At 42.9% G+C, this 18475-nt stretch overlaps 1 protein-coding gene across 1 annotated transcript in view; it reads right to left on the bottom strand.

Moving 5' to 3' along the window:
• Positions 1–1920: 1920 nt before the first annotated feature.
• USP24 (ubiquitin specific peptidase 24) overlaps positions 1921–18475 on the bottom strand; it is a 50962-nt gene continuing 34407 nt past the window's right edge. The window contains exons 47-66 of the mRNA XM_010146642.1: positions 17928–18148; positions 16913–17037; positions 16154–16295; positions 15665–15815; positions 14812–14907; positions 14059–14162; positions 13547–13660; positions 12706–12802; positions 11230–11346; positions 10528–10620; positions 10079–10181; positions 8443–8564; positions 7863–7976; positions 7521–7586; positions 7181–7247; positions 5168–5246; positions 4523–4598; positions 3364–3450; positions 2932–3042; positions 1921–2767 (exon numbers count right to left, since the gene is read on the bottom strand). Coding sequence (XP_010144944.1) covers positions 2705–2767; positions 2932–3042; positions 3364–3450; positions 4523–4598; positions 5168–5246; positions 7181–7247; positions 7521–7586; positions 7863–7976; positions 8443–8564; positions 10079–10181; positions 10528–10620; positions 11230–11346; positions 12706–12802; positions 13547–13660; positions 14059–14162; positions 14812–14907; positions 15665–15815; positions 16154–16295; positions 16913–17037; positions 17928–18148 — 2148 coding nt within the window. The 3' untranslated portion in view covers positions 1921–2704. The remainder of the gene's footprint in view (positions 2768–2931; positions 3043–3363; positions 3451–4522; positions 4599–5167; positions 5247–7180; positions 7248–7520; positions 7587–7862; positions 7977–8442; positions 8565–10078; positions 10182–10527; positions 10621–11229; positions 11347–12705; positions 12803–13546; positions 13661–14058; positions 14163–14811; positions 14908–15664; positions 15816–16153; positions 16296–16912; positions 17038–17927; positions 18149–18475) is intronic.

Below are 18475 nucleotides of genomic sequence, written 5' to 3'. Positions count from 1 at the left end.
GGCTAATCCGTGGCTGCAGGCGTATCCAGGGCAAAGCGTTCTGCTAAGGTCAGGAGAAGGAACGGGGCGCAGACACCAACCCAACTGCGCCACAGGCCACAGGAGAAGGACGCGCCGGGGGCCGCTCAGCTGCTTCGATTGCCATTCCGGCTCCTGCCCGGAGTAAATCCAGGCAACCTCTCAGCTTGTCACCTGCAGGACCGGCCTGAGAAGGTTCCAGACAGGAGGAACAGCAAGACAGGGGTGTAGCAGCGAGTGCGCGGTCTACAGATTACACTGGGTTTCTGTGAAAGGAATAACTTTATTCCATTGACCAGGAATCCCAAGATTGCCTATTTTTCCAGTGCCAAATGTCTACGTATCGATCAGACAGTAGCTCCCTGCATGCACACAGGCAGGCTGCGGCCGCTCCTCACTGAACATTTTGTAAGCTGTATAAAAACATTTTCATCCAAAAAAGATTGGCAGTAAAAATTACAACATAGAAATGCATCACAATTTACACAAAAACTAGTTTTGTTGAACTCTATTTTTCCAAAAAATAATCTTCAGCAGGTTCAAATGACAGCAGCTGGAAAACAAAAAATAATTGACCGAGTATCATCCTGTTGCAAATTATAACCACTGACTTTGTACAAGCGTGAGCAGAACCGTGAAAAAGTTTGTATTGGTTTCCAGTATACAGCGGTGATGGGCCGTCCTGAGGCAGTTCTCTGATCCATGCTTCTCCGGGCCCGGGGTCATCGAGGGTGTTGTTTCCATAGGAAATAAGAGGAAGCTGAAGTGACGAGTGGTGCCAACCCATAGGAACATTCCCAGCTTCTTCCATCACCATCACCGCTGTGTACCGACTCCTCGTGATGATTTATGACCCAAAGTACCGGGGGAGGGGGAAGGAAGAAGGGGTATCCGTAAGAAACGGTTTTATTCAAAATTAATTTAAAACGTCACATTTAAAATGTCCCAGCACATTATCAGAAACATTTATAAAATGCTAACTCTGCCATGTGTCTATGTAGACGCTGTTTGGAAAAGGAAAGCGAGAGACGCGTTCCGCTGCCACCCTTTCCCGTCTCGGCACGCGCGGTTTCCGACGACGGCTCTCCCAACCCGCAACAAGTTACAGAGCTGTACAGCTGAAATCAGGTCAGATCTTTCCTTCCAACAGTGAAATGACTGGTTAATCTCAAGATTAGTGCACAACAGTGAAAAGCTGTCTGCTGCTTCCTGTTTCGGCAACAGTATGTAAAAAGAAAAAAAAAAAAAAAAGGCACTTTTTGGCTGGTTGTGCCTTTGACTTGGCAAATTCACCTATTCTGGGGGTTATCCAGGCACTCCTTAAGACGTCCCCCATTTCTGTGCATGGTTGTTCATATAATTTTTTTTTTTTCAAAGTAAGGCAGAATCCATAAATAAAGGCAAAAAGCAGTGCAGAAAACGTGACAAACGCAAAACGTACAGAAGGTGAAGCGTTAGTTGGCACAAAAGCAGCTAGTAGCCAGAGCCAGAAATCACTGAACGGCACCTGACGTGGCGAACAACGCCGTGCTCAGCTCCACCCAACCGCTCTCCAGTTGGCTGCGAGCAAACCCAAAAGAGCTGTGATATTTTAAATGTTGCCTGGTCGAGTGCACATACCAACAAAGCCAAATCATTCTTTTCCCCGCGTTAAAACGGCTGTGAAATCTGCACGACAGCGTTCCCAACTCACTCAAGGGATTATTCATCATGTACAACCAATACCAACTTTCTCAGTAATTTCAAAGCGTAAGCGAGTGATTGCAGATCACATGATTGAGACTGCATTTTATTCAATATGTCTCCAAAGGTTAAAAAAATTTAATGAGTAAAACTGCAACAAAATTCCATCTTAAAGTGCTTTTTTTTTTTCTTTTAAACTACTCATTAACTTTTTCTTTCAATCCACCAACACCCTTTAATAACGAACTCTTGCATACCCAGAGAACAAAGCTTTTCCTTTACTGCCCTTCCCAATTGCCTGTGGTTTTTGGAAGGGCACCAGACAAGATGACCCATCCCAGAGCTCCTTGGCCAAACCATTCCGTGAGGAATCACGCTCCTTACAGAGCGATCTTGCTGATCCTCCTCATAAAGAGCTTTACAAATTAGCAGGGAGACATATTAAATAGAGAAGTCCTTATGTAAACCCATTCTTTCAACTAATATTTTACAATGAAATGTAAGTCATCACACATCTTTACAGAAATTTGAATATTCCTATTCAATATCATCAGAAAGATTAAAAATGTGCCCTCCATACATAAGGGCAGTCTGTTTTCTTTTTTTTTTCCTGTATAAAAACCAAAAGAATTTCTTTTGCAGCATCACAGAAAAGCAACAGTTTTACATTCACTCATTTAATGTTCACATAAAAATTCAACCACTAGCGTTTGTGTACTTGATAAAAATCTTCTTGACAAACTGTTTTCGGCGTCTGGACTGTCATAAGCTACCGCAGGTGAAGATGCAGTTTTCTAGAGCATTTATTGATCTGAAGCCTTCGTGGCTAAGAAATGCTTTTAGCTTTTGGCAAAACCACCTCCTCCTCCAGCCTTGCCTCCGGTCCTATAAAGCCACTCCTCTTCCAGACTCCTCTAACAGCATAAGCAATGGGACTCCAGTTTCAGTAGGTACCAGGCATTACACGTGTGAGCTGATCTGGTCTCGTGTTCACGGGCATCCTCTACGGGTCAACATCATCAAGGTCACTTTTAGGCTCACCGATCATCATGGGAGACTCTGAGCCCTTTCAGCACACACAAGGGACGGGGAGAGAGAGACAGGGCACGTTACTCCGGTAAGGCGCACGATTACTGTGTCTACGCCCAGTGACGGCTCCGAGCCGAGCGCCGGGAACAAGCCCTCAGGGGAACGCAACGGCAGACGAACACGCCCTTATCCCATAGTTACCTGCTGCAGGTGTCTCTCGCCGTTCTCGTTGGCGGGGCTACTTTCTGACCCGTTACTGCTTCCAGACTGATCCTTCTCATTCAGCAAGGCTGTGGCGTAGGCCAGCGTGTCCTGAGTTGGAAACAGTCCAAGAGAGTGTCAGGGGCCACGGTAATACCTTCCTTTCTTAGTGTATTTTTTTTTAAAGCAGATTCTGAAACAATACAGCTGCTGTAGCGGGATAGCTGAGTCACCACAGGTGATTGGGAGGTGTCGACTAACATATTCAAGGGTTAGTTTTTTCAGGAACAACCCCAGAGTCTGGGCTTCTAAAGGAAGAATGGTCTTAAGGGCACCGGAGTACATAAAGTTGCCAAAACCAAAGACTCTAACTGAAAAGCAAAAAAGGAAATAACCCAAAGTTTGTCATTGTCTCCCAAGACCGACACATACCTGTGCTGAAATAGTGCGCTGGAAGGTTTTTGCGGTCGATGTTTCATTGGACACGTTACTCTGTGGAGCCCAGTAATGCTCAGACATCTGCATAAAGAGCCAAGAAAGCCATAAAATTGCCACGTGGGTTTTACATGTGTAAAAAGCCTCATCCAATTGCGATGGCAGGTGAACTAACAAGTCTGGAACAAGTTTCCTGAATCCTCTGTCGATGAGCCGGAGCTCTGGGGCACAACGTGTGCACTTGTAACACAGGGACAGCAGTCAGAGAGGCTCTTCCCCCTCAGCTGAAAACCAGCAACCAGCTCCCTTTATTTGGAAAGCGTACGAGCACGCAAGTTACTGGATGCCAGCCGGAGTGGATCCAGGGTTTAAGTGAGCCGGAACAAAGCAAAACCAGATACAGCCTGACCACCCAGACCCGTCAGCTCACTGTATTTCGATAGCGGAGTGTCAGCAGGTTGTGCCAGCTGCGCTGCAAGCGCCCCACTAATTCTGCTGCCGGCGTTCGGTGCAGGACTCGCTTACGCATCCGACATCTGTCTGGCAGCAGCTGTCGGGACGCAAAGGCAGCCTGAAGCTGGGACACTGTCGTGTTGTATGTGCAGTGCTGGGACACCAAGCCTGGCCCTGCTGGCCCGTAGGCAAATCTGGGCCAATTCTGCCGAGCTTGAAGTTTCCAAAGTGTCCTTGGGTAGTTAAAGATGCCAACCTACATGAAGTTTAGAGGGAAAACCAAAAACCACACGTGTGGGAGGCAAAAGCTGTTGCTGTCAACAGCTATGTTTTGTGCAAAGCTGCCAATGTCCCGTAAGGAACCCACTCCGTTACACATTCTCTCGCATCAAAGGAAAACCGCTTTTTTAGAAAAGCGAAACCGTCTAACACACGTACAGTGGCACTGAAAGCTTCCCCCGTGGCAAGGAATAATCATTAGGACCATTCACACGTGGTTTTATTCACTGTACACACACCGATGCCTGAAAGATGTGGGACCCTACTGAAGTTCTTGCAGGCACCAGGTTTAGCTACGTCCAAACTGTCCTTGCGAAAAATGAAGTAGCTTCTACTTTGTCTTTAGAGTCATCCTGAGGACAGAGATTCCATCATTCTCACTGTAAACAAAGCAAGTTTGTCCGCAAAGTTCCAGCCAAATTACCTTTTTCTGTAGCCACTGCACGGCCCAACTCCAGTGGTGGGAATTCTCCTTGAAATAATCTTTTGCAGTAGGGCACCTTGGAAATGGAAATGATATTCATTAGTCACGAACAAGGCATTCTGGCCAACTTAAACGTCTCTCTCTGCACTACTGCCCTCTGCATGCACCGTTGTCACTGCACACTCTGACTCACGCTGTACAGCCCTGTTATTAACGGAATTAGCAAGAGAGTTAATGCCTAGTAAAGCTTACACAAAGTCTACTACACAGATGCATGTATTTCAGAACTATGCTTTACTGGGACACGTGCCAAGTTCTAAACAAAGACAATGTAGGAATAATAATATTTCAGAAAACTGGGATGTTTCCCTTATGTTGATCTTGGTTTTAATGCCACTTTACGGAATGCAGCTGACCTTTGCCTTCCTAAACAGCTATTACTGGTTGTTGTATGAGAAATTCATCTCAGGTGCTACTCAGTAAAGGTTTCATACTGACACATGTACTACCAAGACCTTTGAGCATCACCTACACCACAGTAAGGAAAGACGAAGCTGACGGAAAGTAGAAAGAGTAGCAGCCTCAATAATCACAGAGGGGCCTAAGGCAGGGGTGAGGTTAAACTCCGAGAGCCGTACTACTCACTTCTGAGCCAAAGTAACAAGGAACTTGACACACTGGTAACAGCGGCTGCTGTCCACGTGGTTGCTGTGGTGCATCAAGGCTGTGGGGAGAAACACACAGGTTAAACACCCCCTCACTTCAGATTTCCGCGTCCCGGCGCGCCTGAAAACAGAAGGTGAGGCTAAAATTTTAACTGAGGTGGTTGATGTTACTTCCACAGGTGTTAGCACGAGTATTTGTGCTGAACACTGCTCTGCTGCTAGCAGTTTTGAGTACTTCCACAACTCTATTGGATTAAGAGTAGATCAAAGTGAAAATGCATTAATTCTTCCAAATGCCTGATTTTTAAACAGTCCTCTCCTAATGCACTTATTCTTCCCCTATAATCCATTCGGTGTTAGATATTCGCTACGGTTTTATCTATCTGAAGGAAAAAGCATTGTTTGAACCCCCCATAAATGAACCAGTTTCCACCTGGATCAGAATTTGCAGAAGTAGAAGAATGTTTACAGCTTCTTCACACGGACAAGCACAGCAGAATTCAACAGCCACGAAACTCTTCAATGGGAGACTGGGGCAAAATCCCAGGCCATTCCTACCAGGAAGCTTTCTCTACCATGAATTCCTCCATCTTTTAACAGATTTTGACTCTGCGAAGCTCAAAGATTTCCACGGAGCTGCCACAATCAGATTTGCCACTCAAAAGTTGCCCTGTCCTTAGCAGTCAGCAGACAACATCCTAGTAAAGCTCTGAAGTTGGCAAACAATTGCTAGGGAGCTGTAAATTTCTGGTTTTCTTACTGCCAAAGCACCGCAGATAATGAAAACTACAGCACCAGAGGACTGCAAATCATGCACAAACACCCTGTCGAGGGCCACAGAAAACTTGCTGACTCCTTTCTTGGGGTAAAACTAGCCCACGTGAGGGACAGGTCACAGTCCGCGTGCAGTGAGACTGGCTGCTTTTCAGTTGCAAAGGAACCCCAAGGTAAACCTACAGCTTTCTCTCCCAAAACTCACAGCAGTTCTTGAAGCCTTCAACATAAAAATCCAGTTGAATAATTGCAGCCCTCTGTAGAGGAAAAAAGGCCACGTATTGTCTAAGTTACAGAACAGAATTGGTCCAAGTGGGACTAATTTACCCAGAAATAAAACAACCACTAAGCTATTCTCTTACACCACTGCATATTGTCTTCTATCAGCCACACGTGGAAACTACTGAACAGGAGAGTGTAAGAGAGAAGTAAAGAACAAAGCTAAACATTACTGCTCACTAAAACAGAATCCAAAATAACTGAAGGTGAAAGCCACAATCTGAAGCAGCTCCTCATCCAAACAGCTATGAAAGAGATGCCCAAGCTGCACTATGTGATCAGAGGTGTTCTCTGAGCATCATGTGGCTACCCCACATTTCTCTTGCACACCAAGCCTCTTCCCCAATTCATATGAAGTAAACTCTCGCCACTTCTGGGACTTTTCTGTTGCTTTTGAATGCCTTAGTAACTTCACTCCAGTAAAGTTCCTGTATCAAACAGAGGGACAACGAGCAGCAACACATGGGAGCTACCTGTCAGAGTATGAGGCTATCCTGCAGTCAGCAGTATTAGCACCCTCCCATGCTGAACCAGTTTCTTTCTGCGTTAATTAGGATGCTGACAAAACAAAAATATTCACAGTGTCTTGAGATACAGAGGAGATAAAAGTTAGTTTTTAAGCTTACAGGATTCACAGAGCTACTCTGTTATGTTAATCCACTGCTGTTGTGGGAGATAATTTGTTTTTTCTCCAGTTAAATTTCCTTCCAGTTTGCCATTAATATAATATTCTAACGGTTAATATTCTAATGCTTATTTTGGATTTATCTTAGAGCATTTTGTGGGGTGCTGGTGGCTAATTGAAACAGTGTCGAGTTGTTTTCCCTGAGAAGTAAACCAAAAAACCCTGAGGAGGATTAGAAAGTAGGAGATGATATGAACCATCATCAACCTAAGGGGTCAGTAGGAGACAGGAGTGCTCACACACTGGCTTACTTGCCTATTAATCCATTTTCAGTTTCAAAGGCAAATTTGATGCGCTCTACTTGTAACGGGTCTTCAATAACCTGTTAGGAAGGAAGAAGATCAATATAAGCAAGCTGTGTGTGATACCTGTACCTACGAAACGGTTGTAACCCCCTCAACATGACAAACAAATCATACTTGTGAAGTTCCAACAGCACTGGATTTATCAAGGCAGCAATTTGAAAAGCAATAAACACTCCAAGGTGAAGGATTAGAAGACACCTGGATGTTGCAATTACCAGTGCAGTCCTGATTTTTTTTTCTTATGCATCAATATAAAATCTACCCTGTCCAAGTCTTTACCCTTCACCTACCAGTATCTCATGGAGTAACTGGAATATGTTTTTCAGTTCGTGAGGTGGAGCAGTTTCCAGCTGAGTCTGCATGTAAGAAATATAAAATTACTTAGTAAAATATGATGATGATGCAAAGAATTACAAGTCAACTTTACAGATTTTTGGAAGTTCGTTGTTTTAAACAGTAAAAGCTTAAAAAAAAACCCCCAACCCCAAACCCACCAACCCTCACCCCCCAAATCCAATGAACTGTACTGATTGTTCTGCAGATCCCAGCCTCTTTATAACCCCTAAGACACAGTATGACCACAGCCTAGAATAAACACCTATGCAAAAAGCTTATCTTGATTGTCTCCGTACCTTGATGAAGTGTAGCACAGTAAAGGAAAAGTGCTCGTTACAAAAGCAGCAGTACACCACCATCTCAATGAGAACCGACAGAGATCCGGTTAGCTCCCGCAGCGCATACATCACCTACCAGAAAGGTGCAAAGTTTCAGACACAGCCATACCATTATTTCTAAGAGACAGATCAAGTATATTATAGAATGTTAGTCTTTTCCTTGCAGGATGCTTTTTTTCCCTCCCAGCATGCCCAGTAAGCTGACCCCCGCGACCTCTGCATGAACAGAGCAACTCAAGTTAGCGCCTCCAGCTGACATATGGCAACTGACTGCACGGGCACTTGCAAAACGTGTTCAGCTCTCTCTGCTAACTTCGTAAACTCTCTAACCAGACCCCTAAGTTTAGAGTTATACTGGAAAATAAGAAGGTGGCAAGAAGAAACCAAAGGTGCCGCCTTCTTATGCTCAAAATAACAACTACATACTCCCCAGCTGGCTGCTTTTTAAATATTCAGTGCTTTCCATGTAAGGATACTTCAAAGACATAACATCCGACCAGCTTTTAGGTTCAAGCAGGGCAGAATTTAGAACAGATACCTCCATTAAGTAAGGTTTTCCCTCAGACAGGAATAACAAGGCTTCCACTTCTTCATGGAGCGTCAAAAGCGGCCCTGAAGCGGTGATGCTTAGAGGTGGACGCTGCTTAAAGAGACCAGGAGCTATAACAGCAAATACAAAAACAATCCACTAATAAATCAGATTGTTCTAATTGCCTTGAAGACACTGCTGCTCATCTGGCACCATCCCACCTCTAATGACATTCATCTCAACCAGCCTATAGCTCAAACAGTGCCGCTCCGAGTAACAATCTCCCACACACTAAACTGTCATTTACATTAGTGACAAAACAGGGAAACGAACTGCAAGAAGGCCAGAGTGTGTGTGTTTACTATCAGTACTCTGAGTTTTAGTTTCACTCCCAATCACTGTTGGACATACATCACATTCAGAATCCTTATCATCCTTCTGTTATGTTTTTTTTGACTGCCTCCAACTCCAGAAACATTTAACTCTAGGGCAGAAATCAAGTTATTCTTTTAAAAAGACAACTTGTGATTCCTGAAGGAGGAATTTAAAAAGACTTCAACTCGTTTCTCTATTATCTTTATTTCACAGAATCAAAATACCAGGCTGGAAGGGACCTCAAGGATCATCTGGGCCAACCTTTCTTGGCAAAAGCACTGTCAAAGATGGCCCAGCACTCTGTCCAGACGAATCACAGAATCACAGAATGGTTTGGGTTGGAAGAGACCTTAAAAGACCATCTAGTTCCAACCCCCCTGCCATGGGCAGGGACACCTTCCACTAGACCAGGCCGTTCAAAGCCTCATCCAGCCTGGCCTTGGACACTTCCAGGGATGGTGCATCCACAGCTTCTCTGGGCAACCTGTTCCAGTGCCTCACCACCCTCTCCATGAAGAATTTCTTCCTGATATCCAATCTAAACCGCCCCACTTTCAATTTAAACCCGTTACCCCTTGTCCTGTCACTACAGGCCCTTGCAAAAAGTCCCCCCCAGCTTCCTTGCAGCCCCTTCAGGTACTGGAAGGCTGCAATAAGGTCTCCCCGGAGCCTCTTCTTCAGGCTGAATCTTTAAAGTGTCCGATACTAGGGAATCCACCACTTCCCTGGGGAGATTATTCCAAAGCCTGACTGTTCTGATTGTGAAAAGTTTTCCACTTGTATCCAAATGGAATCTCCCCAGGAGTAACCTGTACCCATTACTCCTCACTGGGTATCTGTCTGTTGAAAGAAATAGCTAGGAGAGTATTTCATAGCTTGTTATTCAGCAGCTCTGCCTAAACACTCCCCTTCAGATTAGCAAAAGGCATAACAAACCTAGCAAACCACAGCCTGTTAGGCTGCAAATCTGTCCCAGCCAACAACGACATAGCTTGATTTACTCACATGAGGAAAGACCTTTTAGGCGTACGGGGGAGGGTGGGAGGCACAATAATGTTCATACCAAGATTCCCGCTCTCCCTGAAGCGCCTGTAATGCTGTTTGCCACAGCCTCTCACTACATTTACAGCAAATTAAGGTTATCAAATGTATACTGATCATTACTGCCCTAAATTCAAAGGGACTGTATTTTTCCACACTGATACTAAGCTCCTCCCAGCCAAAGTAACTGAAATGCAAAGCCACCCAAACGTAAAAACGCAATTCTTACCAACGTTTCTCTGTGAGGAGACGTCAGAGTGCAAAACAAGTAGTGCTACAGTATTGTGAAGATATCCAAACTCACGTGCTTGTGCTGAACTCCACCTGCGATTCTGCTTGAGCCAAAAGAGAGATTTAATGAACATTTGATTTGTCGACGTAGTCAACTTCTGCGAAGTCAAAACAAAGCGATGTCCTTAACAGTCCACCACCACATTCTAACACTTTGAAGCTGGTAAAAATTTTGTCATCAACAAAAGTATGAGGCTGACTTCTGCCAACACAGCTATTTTCAGGTTAACTACATGTAGGTAGACTAAGAGTTGCATCAAGTTTACAAAATAACCCAAGGAATAATCCATTATACCACGTGAAGGGTATTTATCCATAAATTAAATACTATAAAAAGCCAGGGACGGACGAAGTGCGGCACAAACCCACATGCTACGGAAGCTTTACCTGGTTACTCTGCCGGGTGGGGCCAAGGAGAAAGTTGATCATGTGCCTCAAAGCAGAGTGTCTGAGGAGGAGACTGCCAGCCCTTATACCCTGCTGTTAGACAACATAACAAGTCACATTCCTGCGCAGGTAAAGAATTAACACTCTAGGGAACAAAAGTGAAGTGTTGTGGCTAAACGTTGTATTTCTTACTCAAAAAGTCACAAATATCAATAAGCTGCACCTCTAAAACCTGTCTCATTACGTAGAGCACATTATATAAACCAGACCAGAATCAGTATATGCAAAATGAGTGCCATATAAAAAACAAAAAGAACAAGGGGAGTAGAGAGAAACCAGGAGGGGTTGACAGCACAGCCCAGTCAGTTATTGTTTCCGACAGGACGAAAATCCTGAACTGATTTTTATTCTTTTTTTTCCCCCCCTCGTTAAGAACAGCCAAACACACCCCCAAAACCAGCTACCCAACATTCAGACTTCAGAAATGACATCTTCACTAGGTATCTTTTGCTTGTATATTTTTGTGTGATTTTCTCCTAATCCAGTGTTAAAAGCCATGTACCTTAAAAAAACAACCAGGAAAAAAAAAAAGAATAATAGAAGTTCTGGAGAAGTTTCACCTCCTATGAATGCGCAGGACTAGCTGTTTTACTGTTGCCCTTCAAAATTAAAATAACATGAAAAAAAATAACGGTTTCTTACCTTCTGTACAAAGTTGTTGAATAGCAAAAAATACTGAGCACAGTTTTTACAGTTTTCAGGTACATCTTTATCCAGCAGAGCAAGTAGCACCTCCAGTAATTGATGTAGACTTTTTAACTGTGAAAACAATTATTAATTTGAATTAAAACAGTCACCTACTGCTTAAAAACTAAGAGTTTCACATCTCCGAGTTACAGTACGGTTAACAAAATCCTACGTATGGTCAGCTACGCTCGCTGTGATGAATATGAAAAGCTAAGGATTGCAGCCTTCCCATTTTTAACTCTTCTGAATGAACGCTGCATGTATGGAACAGGGAAGGATCGACAGCGCTGGCACGTAGGTTAACTTGCTCAAAGGGGTGGAACTCAGCAGTTACACAAGTCTGCAATATTTTTAAAGCAATTCAAATTACTCCCAGTGTGAACCACTGTTCAAACATTCCAGTCATCACAGTAACACAGAACAAACCGGGTTAGCAGTAAACTGTCGCTCCAGGTCTCAGTTTAGCGTACTGTCACGCTCAACTATGCAAACAGCAACGGTAGCGCTCAGTTTGCATCAAAGCACACTAAGGGCATACACACTGGTGTGTAATTTATTACATCTCAGTTAACAGCTGAGAGGAAGTAACCAAAAACCACCAAACTACACGGTAAGTGTTCATCTCCCTACTACTGGACAACTGTAGTGCCTTCCTTCATGACGCTGGATGAAAAAGGATAGACCCCAGAAACCAGACAGAAAAAACATTTCATTTCACCCAATATTAAAATTTGACATTAAAAAAACCCCAAAATCAAACCCAAAATTATTTCAGACTAAAGACTTGGACATTTAAGTGTCCAAGCCACCACTGACAACTTACAGGAATACACCAGAACACAGATAACACTTCTGAGTTCTGCTAATAGAAATAATTTGGTTCCAGTACACCAAGAAATAAGTGAATCTCAGACATTTTACATATTACTCCTTTCCACAAATTTCCTGCTGGGTTTTCCTACAATATTAAGATCAGTCAAATGTAACAAAGCTGCACTTCCTATAATTACTTGCCAAAATTCTCTAATAGAAAACTGAACATTTGAACAATGATGACAACTACAGTCTCTCTAGAACAAGAAAGCTCAGTCACTGTTGCTATAGGTTTCTGGGTGAGGAAGGAGAATCAGTTAAAAAATTAGGTTTTCTGGAATGTCTCAGTTACAGAAACAGAATAAATCTTAAGAAAACACCGTTTCCAAACTATCAATAGAGTATGTGGTGTCAGTTTATGAGACAAGCTGACAACAGGCAGAATTGTTTATAACTAATACTCTGAACTCCAAATCTGAGAATTACAGCAGCATGTTACCTCCCAGGGTAGGAGCAGACAAGCATGAACCTGTTCCAGAAACGAAGAGCTACAAGCGCCATCGAGACGACAGCCTTTCACCCCACCAACGGGATCATCGGTGCCGAGGCGACACTAACCTTCTCCTGATAAAGCAAGGCACCGTCGAGGGTTTTTTCTAGAACAGTGGCCACAGCGACTCGCACCTCTCTTACGCTGCATTCCAGGAGGAAAGTCCTGGAAGATAAAAGGCGAAGCTGCAAAGAGAACTGGAATCAACGTGTACACGTGGTTACTAGGATTAAGCGTGGTGTTTGTTATTTTAAAAATGGTAAGAGTCCACATACTTTTTGTATTGTACTTCTGCGGATAAGCCTTATTTTCTGCACTCCTGCTTGTCACTAGTAAGGCCTGTAATATTTATATTTGTTCACTCAAATATCAAAAGAGCTGTAACCGAAAGCTATCATAGGATCCTGTCTTCCAACGCAACTTTACACTGACACATCCCTCTGAGTGTGTCAGTTCTCCAAGAATTTGTCTTAAGTGTTCTCAAAACACCTATTAACTGATCCAGAGCTTGGCAAGAAAAATTCTTTCCAGTCCACCTGTGATCTTTGTCAGGTAAATATTTAATTCCTCTTACCCCAAACGCTTTCACCACGTTCTCTTTTCTCACCACTTGCAGGAGTGACTAGACAAACTTAAGCACATTCCAAGGCACTCCATTGAATTAAAAATCTACATCTTCCTCCACATACACTGCACTACTTTTATTAGATTTTCACTATTACTCAGGAAGCTGCACAGTCTGAGGAAACACTAGAAATAAACCCCTAAATGATTATTCAGAGTATCTGTTTAAATAATGTGCACAGTCAACTCTCTGGGAATACATCAGTACGGACCAGATGATGTTATTAGGAAGCTTTATCCATCCATGAGACACAAAACACCTAGGACAGAATTACCAGTACTTACTTCACAAGCTCCCGGCCCTCTGGCCCGACGAAATATTCAACTAACCACTGGCAAGCATCAATGCTTTTGGAGAGCAGTGCATCTATGGTGGCAATCCATTCTTCTGTATCAGCCCTTTAACAAAACAGGGGCAACTGTCAGTAATGAAAGAGAAAAACCACCTCCAAAACCTAAGCCATGTTTCTTGTTCACCTGTTTTTTTACTTTAACTGAACATACATTAGATGGCTTAAGACAAAAACACTTAGTATTTAAGAACAATTTTCCGTCTTTAAATCCTCTCCATGCCCAAACCACTACCACCGAAATAATGGACAGCTGGGAGAGGCAGCAAACTGACAGGTTATACATGACCCTCCATCCTCCCTCAGATTTCTTTCCAATGGGATTCCCATTGGAAGCGGAAATGCGTTGCTATTCCCGCGAACGTCTACGCTGCCCACAGTATTTCAAGGTGCTGTAGGTATGACAAGCATGAAAACCTCAGAGTAGTACCCAGAATAAGGCCATACCTGAGTTTCTTCTTGGTTCGGAGATAGGTTTGGAAAAGGAACTGGACTGCCAGCTGTAAGCTCACCTTGGCCATGCAGGGATAATAAGGATGCTTTACCTTAGTCTGAAAGAAACACCAAATTTAATTCAGGGCAGAAGTATGCCTGCAGCGCATATGCTGTCTCTTAAATACATCTTCTATTCATTCACCTCATTTGCAAAAAGTAAAACAAAGCATTTTTCGGCACTAAATACAGGTCTCCAGTGCTGATTCTGCTAGTTAACAAATATGCCAAAACAGGAACAAACTTGCTGTAAGGCCCACTAGATCTGTGGATTTAATAAATGCTGGTTTGCTTATTTAAGCAACTCCCTGACTCTCTCTGGTTCACTCCCGTACGCTTGGTAATCCTCACCCTAATTAAGGTTTTCTCAATGGAAACTGCATTTCCAATAAAAGTCCAACCACTGTGAGGGGACTAACACCAACTTTTGGATCTTCCATACGAAGAGGAATTTCTGTCCCTCTAGAGCTCAGCTTGCATCATTAAAAAAGGTGTGTGTTACTGGCACAACTGGGGGCTGGAGTCAGCTTTAAGACAGACGTTATCAGCAGGAAAAAGCATTGGAGACAGTGAATTGATTTTTCCTTTTCCACCTGAGTAAGTCAACACTTTCTCTTCCAGTTTTCCTGGTTTTGACCCAAAAAGCTTCTGTGGCCCTTTCCACCCAACATATTCTGAGCACTCCAAGATTAAAATCTAGGTACTTACAGCATTGAGTGAAGCTAATGACAGAACAAAACTGAAGTAATCACTACTGTATACATCTCTATTCTTCATAAATTTCAAGTTTTCATCTCTCACCATCTGTAAAAGAAGGCAAAAAAAACCCTTAAGTACATTTCTCTAACTAAAACTGCACCTTTTCTGTAAAGGTGTGTGGTGTTTAAAGCCAGCGTCAGACCTATTCCACTCACACTCTGAATCACTACTTCAGCAGAGGGGGAAATACATATAGGAGGCTTAGAAGATTTGTACAAACCAGTCATTTTTCTCCCAAGGACATCAAAACACAAGACAACAGATGAGAAAAATCATGAAGGGAAAAGAAAAAGGAGGAAGTTGCAAAGTTGCCTATGACATCCTTGTTTTCCCCTTGAGAACATCTTCAGTATTACATAAGCTAACAGACATGAACAAAACTGAAGCTGGTTTTGGTTTCTCTTCTCCCCCTTTAACATACTCATGAACTCAAGAACTAGAGGATGACCAATTTGTAATTTTCTCCATTCTTCCTCAAAAAGGAAATCTACTTCAAATGAAGTTGCTTCTCTGCCCTCATCTCACCCTGCTTGCATGCTGACTGCTGCCGTTATCTCACATTTGGCTAATTTGCCTGCAGTTCCTTCAAAGCAAAGAACAATGAGTCGCAGGGACAGCAAAACTTATAATAAGGTACTACTGCACAGCTTGTTAATGATTTTTTTGTCAGAATCTAGAATTATTTTCTAGCTTTGCTTTCAAGAAGGGAATGACTTCAAGGCCACCTTCAAAGTTACTGTGTTCCTCTTATTACATACTTGTATTTGAGTAGGATTTAGTTGCTGCTTTCAGCATGCTTTACCTGATATATCCGCACAGGCATTTTCTCTACAAAAAGACCCTTTTTTTCTCCTTTTCGAACCAGCTTAGTCAAGATGGAGAGGCGGTCACTGTTGGGCCTGTGAGGTCGAGGCGATGACTGGGGTGAAATTTCTGGTGAAGATGGAGCAGATCTGAAATACATGCAAGCTCAAGGTAAATAATGAAATCCTAAAACCTGAACTGTAGAATTGTTATAAAATATCAGTACAGCCAGTATCCTCTTAAGGCAAATTTAGATTACAGCCTAAATACTTCTGTCAGTCAGTTTGGACTTCTTACTGCAACAGTAGTATGGAAGATGAAATAAAAACAACAATAAGCAGTTTAAAAAAATCCATATGCACACTAAAAAGCAACGCAAGGGTCAGCATACTCCTTTGACAAAGAGGCATTATTTGTTTCCTAGCTCTGAAGATAGCGACTAGATGTCAACACAAGAGAAACCTTCACAGACACAAGAGGAACTTACAATGAGAGGTCCTCCGCTTCCTGGCGCACAACACTCACTCGACTTTTCTTTGGTAAGACCGGAGAGTTCTGATCGGACACTCTCTGGTAAAACAACATGTAGGCATTCCAGTAGCGCCGACGCACATCAGGGTACGGGTTAGCTGGTGGGAGAAAAGGCATTTGAGGAAGGCCTATGGAGGTTTAGTACCTCTTACATTCCTACAGGGAAGTGAAATTGGGTGTGCGAATAATATACACCCTGGCAGTATAAAGCTGCTGGATCAAAACATCAGTCTATGCTAGAGAGTAATGAAAAACTGAATTCTAAAATGTTTTTGCAAAAGACATATGCATTTAAAATAAAGATAATTATCAGAACTATAAAACAAGTGAATATTGGTGGAAAAGTATTTAGAATGAATTCCTTAAAGCACTGACAAGTTTAACTATATGATGTCACACCAGCACAGTAATTTTTACTAGCCTATTTTAGGCCTGTTTTGTGGTGTTCTTTTGGGCTTTTTAAAAACTATTTTAACAATGTGCCATTGTACTTTGGAATATCCTCTGCTGCTAAGTCTACAAAGCGCCGAAAGACAGCAAATACGGTTCAATTAATATTAGGCTGTATACAAGCTGTTACATCCTTCAGTAAACAGAAAAAAACCCTGCCTCTGAAGGAATATTTGACCAAGTCACTCAAAGTAGATAGAATCGACGGAGCTCTACATCTACTGAAACATAAAGCTACTGTAAATCAATCTGTACTTCTGCTTACACTGATCATAGACTTTAGGTCTGTACTCTCCACCAAAACATTCATACTCCAAGGTTTCATCAGTTAAATCAAATTCTTCGACAACGGTGTCATTAAATTTATACCATTTCCCTTTTCCACATCCCCTGTGATTAAAACAGAAAAAGACAAAAGTTACTTGATTGTCTAGTAAAAAAACCAAACCACTCTGAATACCCTAAAAATGACAACCCTGAACTCACATTTGTTTTGACAGTAAATACAAAGCTTAATTCAATCCATGTCAAAGTTATATTTTAAAAGAATAAGTTTGATTAAAAATATGAGAAGCAAGTCACCTGCAACTAAGGGTCATAGGGCATCCTCAAACTGCAATACAAAGTGCATAAGAACGATATCGACCAGTTGGAGAGTCCAGGAGGCCACGAAGATGCTCCGAGGGCTGAACCCCCTCTCCTATGATGAACGGCTGAGAGTTGGGCTTGTTCAGCCTGGAAAAGGCTCTGGAGAGACCTTATAGCACCTTCCAGTGACTAAAGGGGCTACAAGACAGCTGAGGGGGGACTTTTTACAAGGGCCTGTAGTGGCAGGACAAGGGGTAACTGGTTTAAATTGAAAGAGGGCAGATTTAGATTGGACATGAGAGAGTGGGGAGGCACTGGAACAGGTTGTCCAGAGAAGCTGTGGATGCCCCATCCCTGGAAGTGTCCAAGGCCAGGCTGGATGAGGCTTGGAGCAACCTGGTCTAGTGGAAGGTGTCCCTGCCCATGGCAGGGGGGTTGGAACTGGATGGTCTTTAAGGTCCCTTCCAACCCAAACTAAGGCCTGATTCTGTGATTCCATAAGAATTCCAGAGACTTGTATAATACAGTGTCCCACATTATTGTGTTATTGTCTTAATGCCCACAGTGCTGGGTGTTAAGAAAGGGAAGGGTGCTTCCTACAGAGATCCGAATGGCTCACTATATCTTCCTACAACAAGTAGCCTTTAGACCACTCTCAAACCCCGCCACACAAAACTCTTCTTGACCATTACCTCCTGTCCTTTATAAAGGAGTAGTAGTGCCCCGCATGTGCCTGGCCGCTGTGAACAATCACACCAACGAGCTCATAGTTTTCTGTAGGGGCAACTTTCTTCCTTGGGGAGCCTCCGCCTCCTTGATCCGTGTTTCTACCGTTGTCCCCCACTTCCGAGGATGAGTCCTGGCGAGCCATCCCCGACACAGTGTAAGGTTCCATGTTCAGCATCCAGGGAAACTGTTTGAAGAGGTATTTCTGATTAACTGAGAAATTATACTGTGGTCACACTTAGGGTAGTTTTATGAAAGTTCTATTAATACCTCCCACGTTGGAAACAACAATGGAAAACATGGTACTTCAACAATTTATCCTTATAACACTAAAGTTAAATAAGATAACTTTAAATAGGTTTTTTGTTCTTGCTTTCTGATATGACACTGACAATTTTGAAGACAAGAAAAGCTCTAAAGAAAAACCACTTATTCTCTGTAGCATGATAATTTTTTTGAAGTGTACTGCATACTCAAAACCTCTGTATCAACACGTGGGGGAGAGAAGGAAGAT

Source organism: Eurypyga helias, unplaced genomic scaffold (genome assembly GCF_000690775.1).
Source record: "Eurypyga helias isolate BGI_N326 unplaced genomic scaffold, ASM69077v1 scaffold4482, whole genome shotgun sequence".
In the NCBI taxonomy this organism is placed as follows: Eukaryota; Metazoa; Chordata; class Aves; order Eurypygiformes; family Eurypygidae; genus Eurypyga; species Eurypyga helias.
The sequence above is the reverse complement of the archived record's forward strand: the minus strand, read 5'-3'. Positions and strand labels throughout refer to the sequence as shown.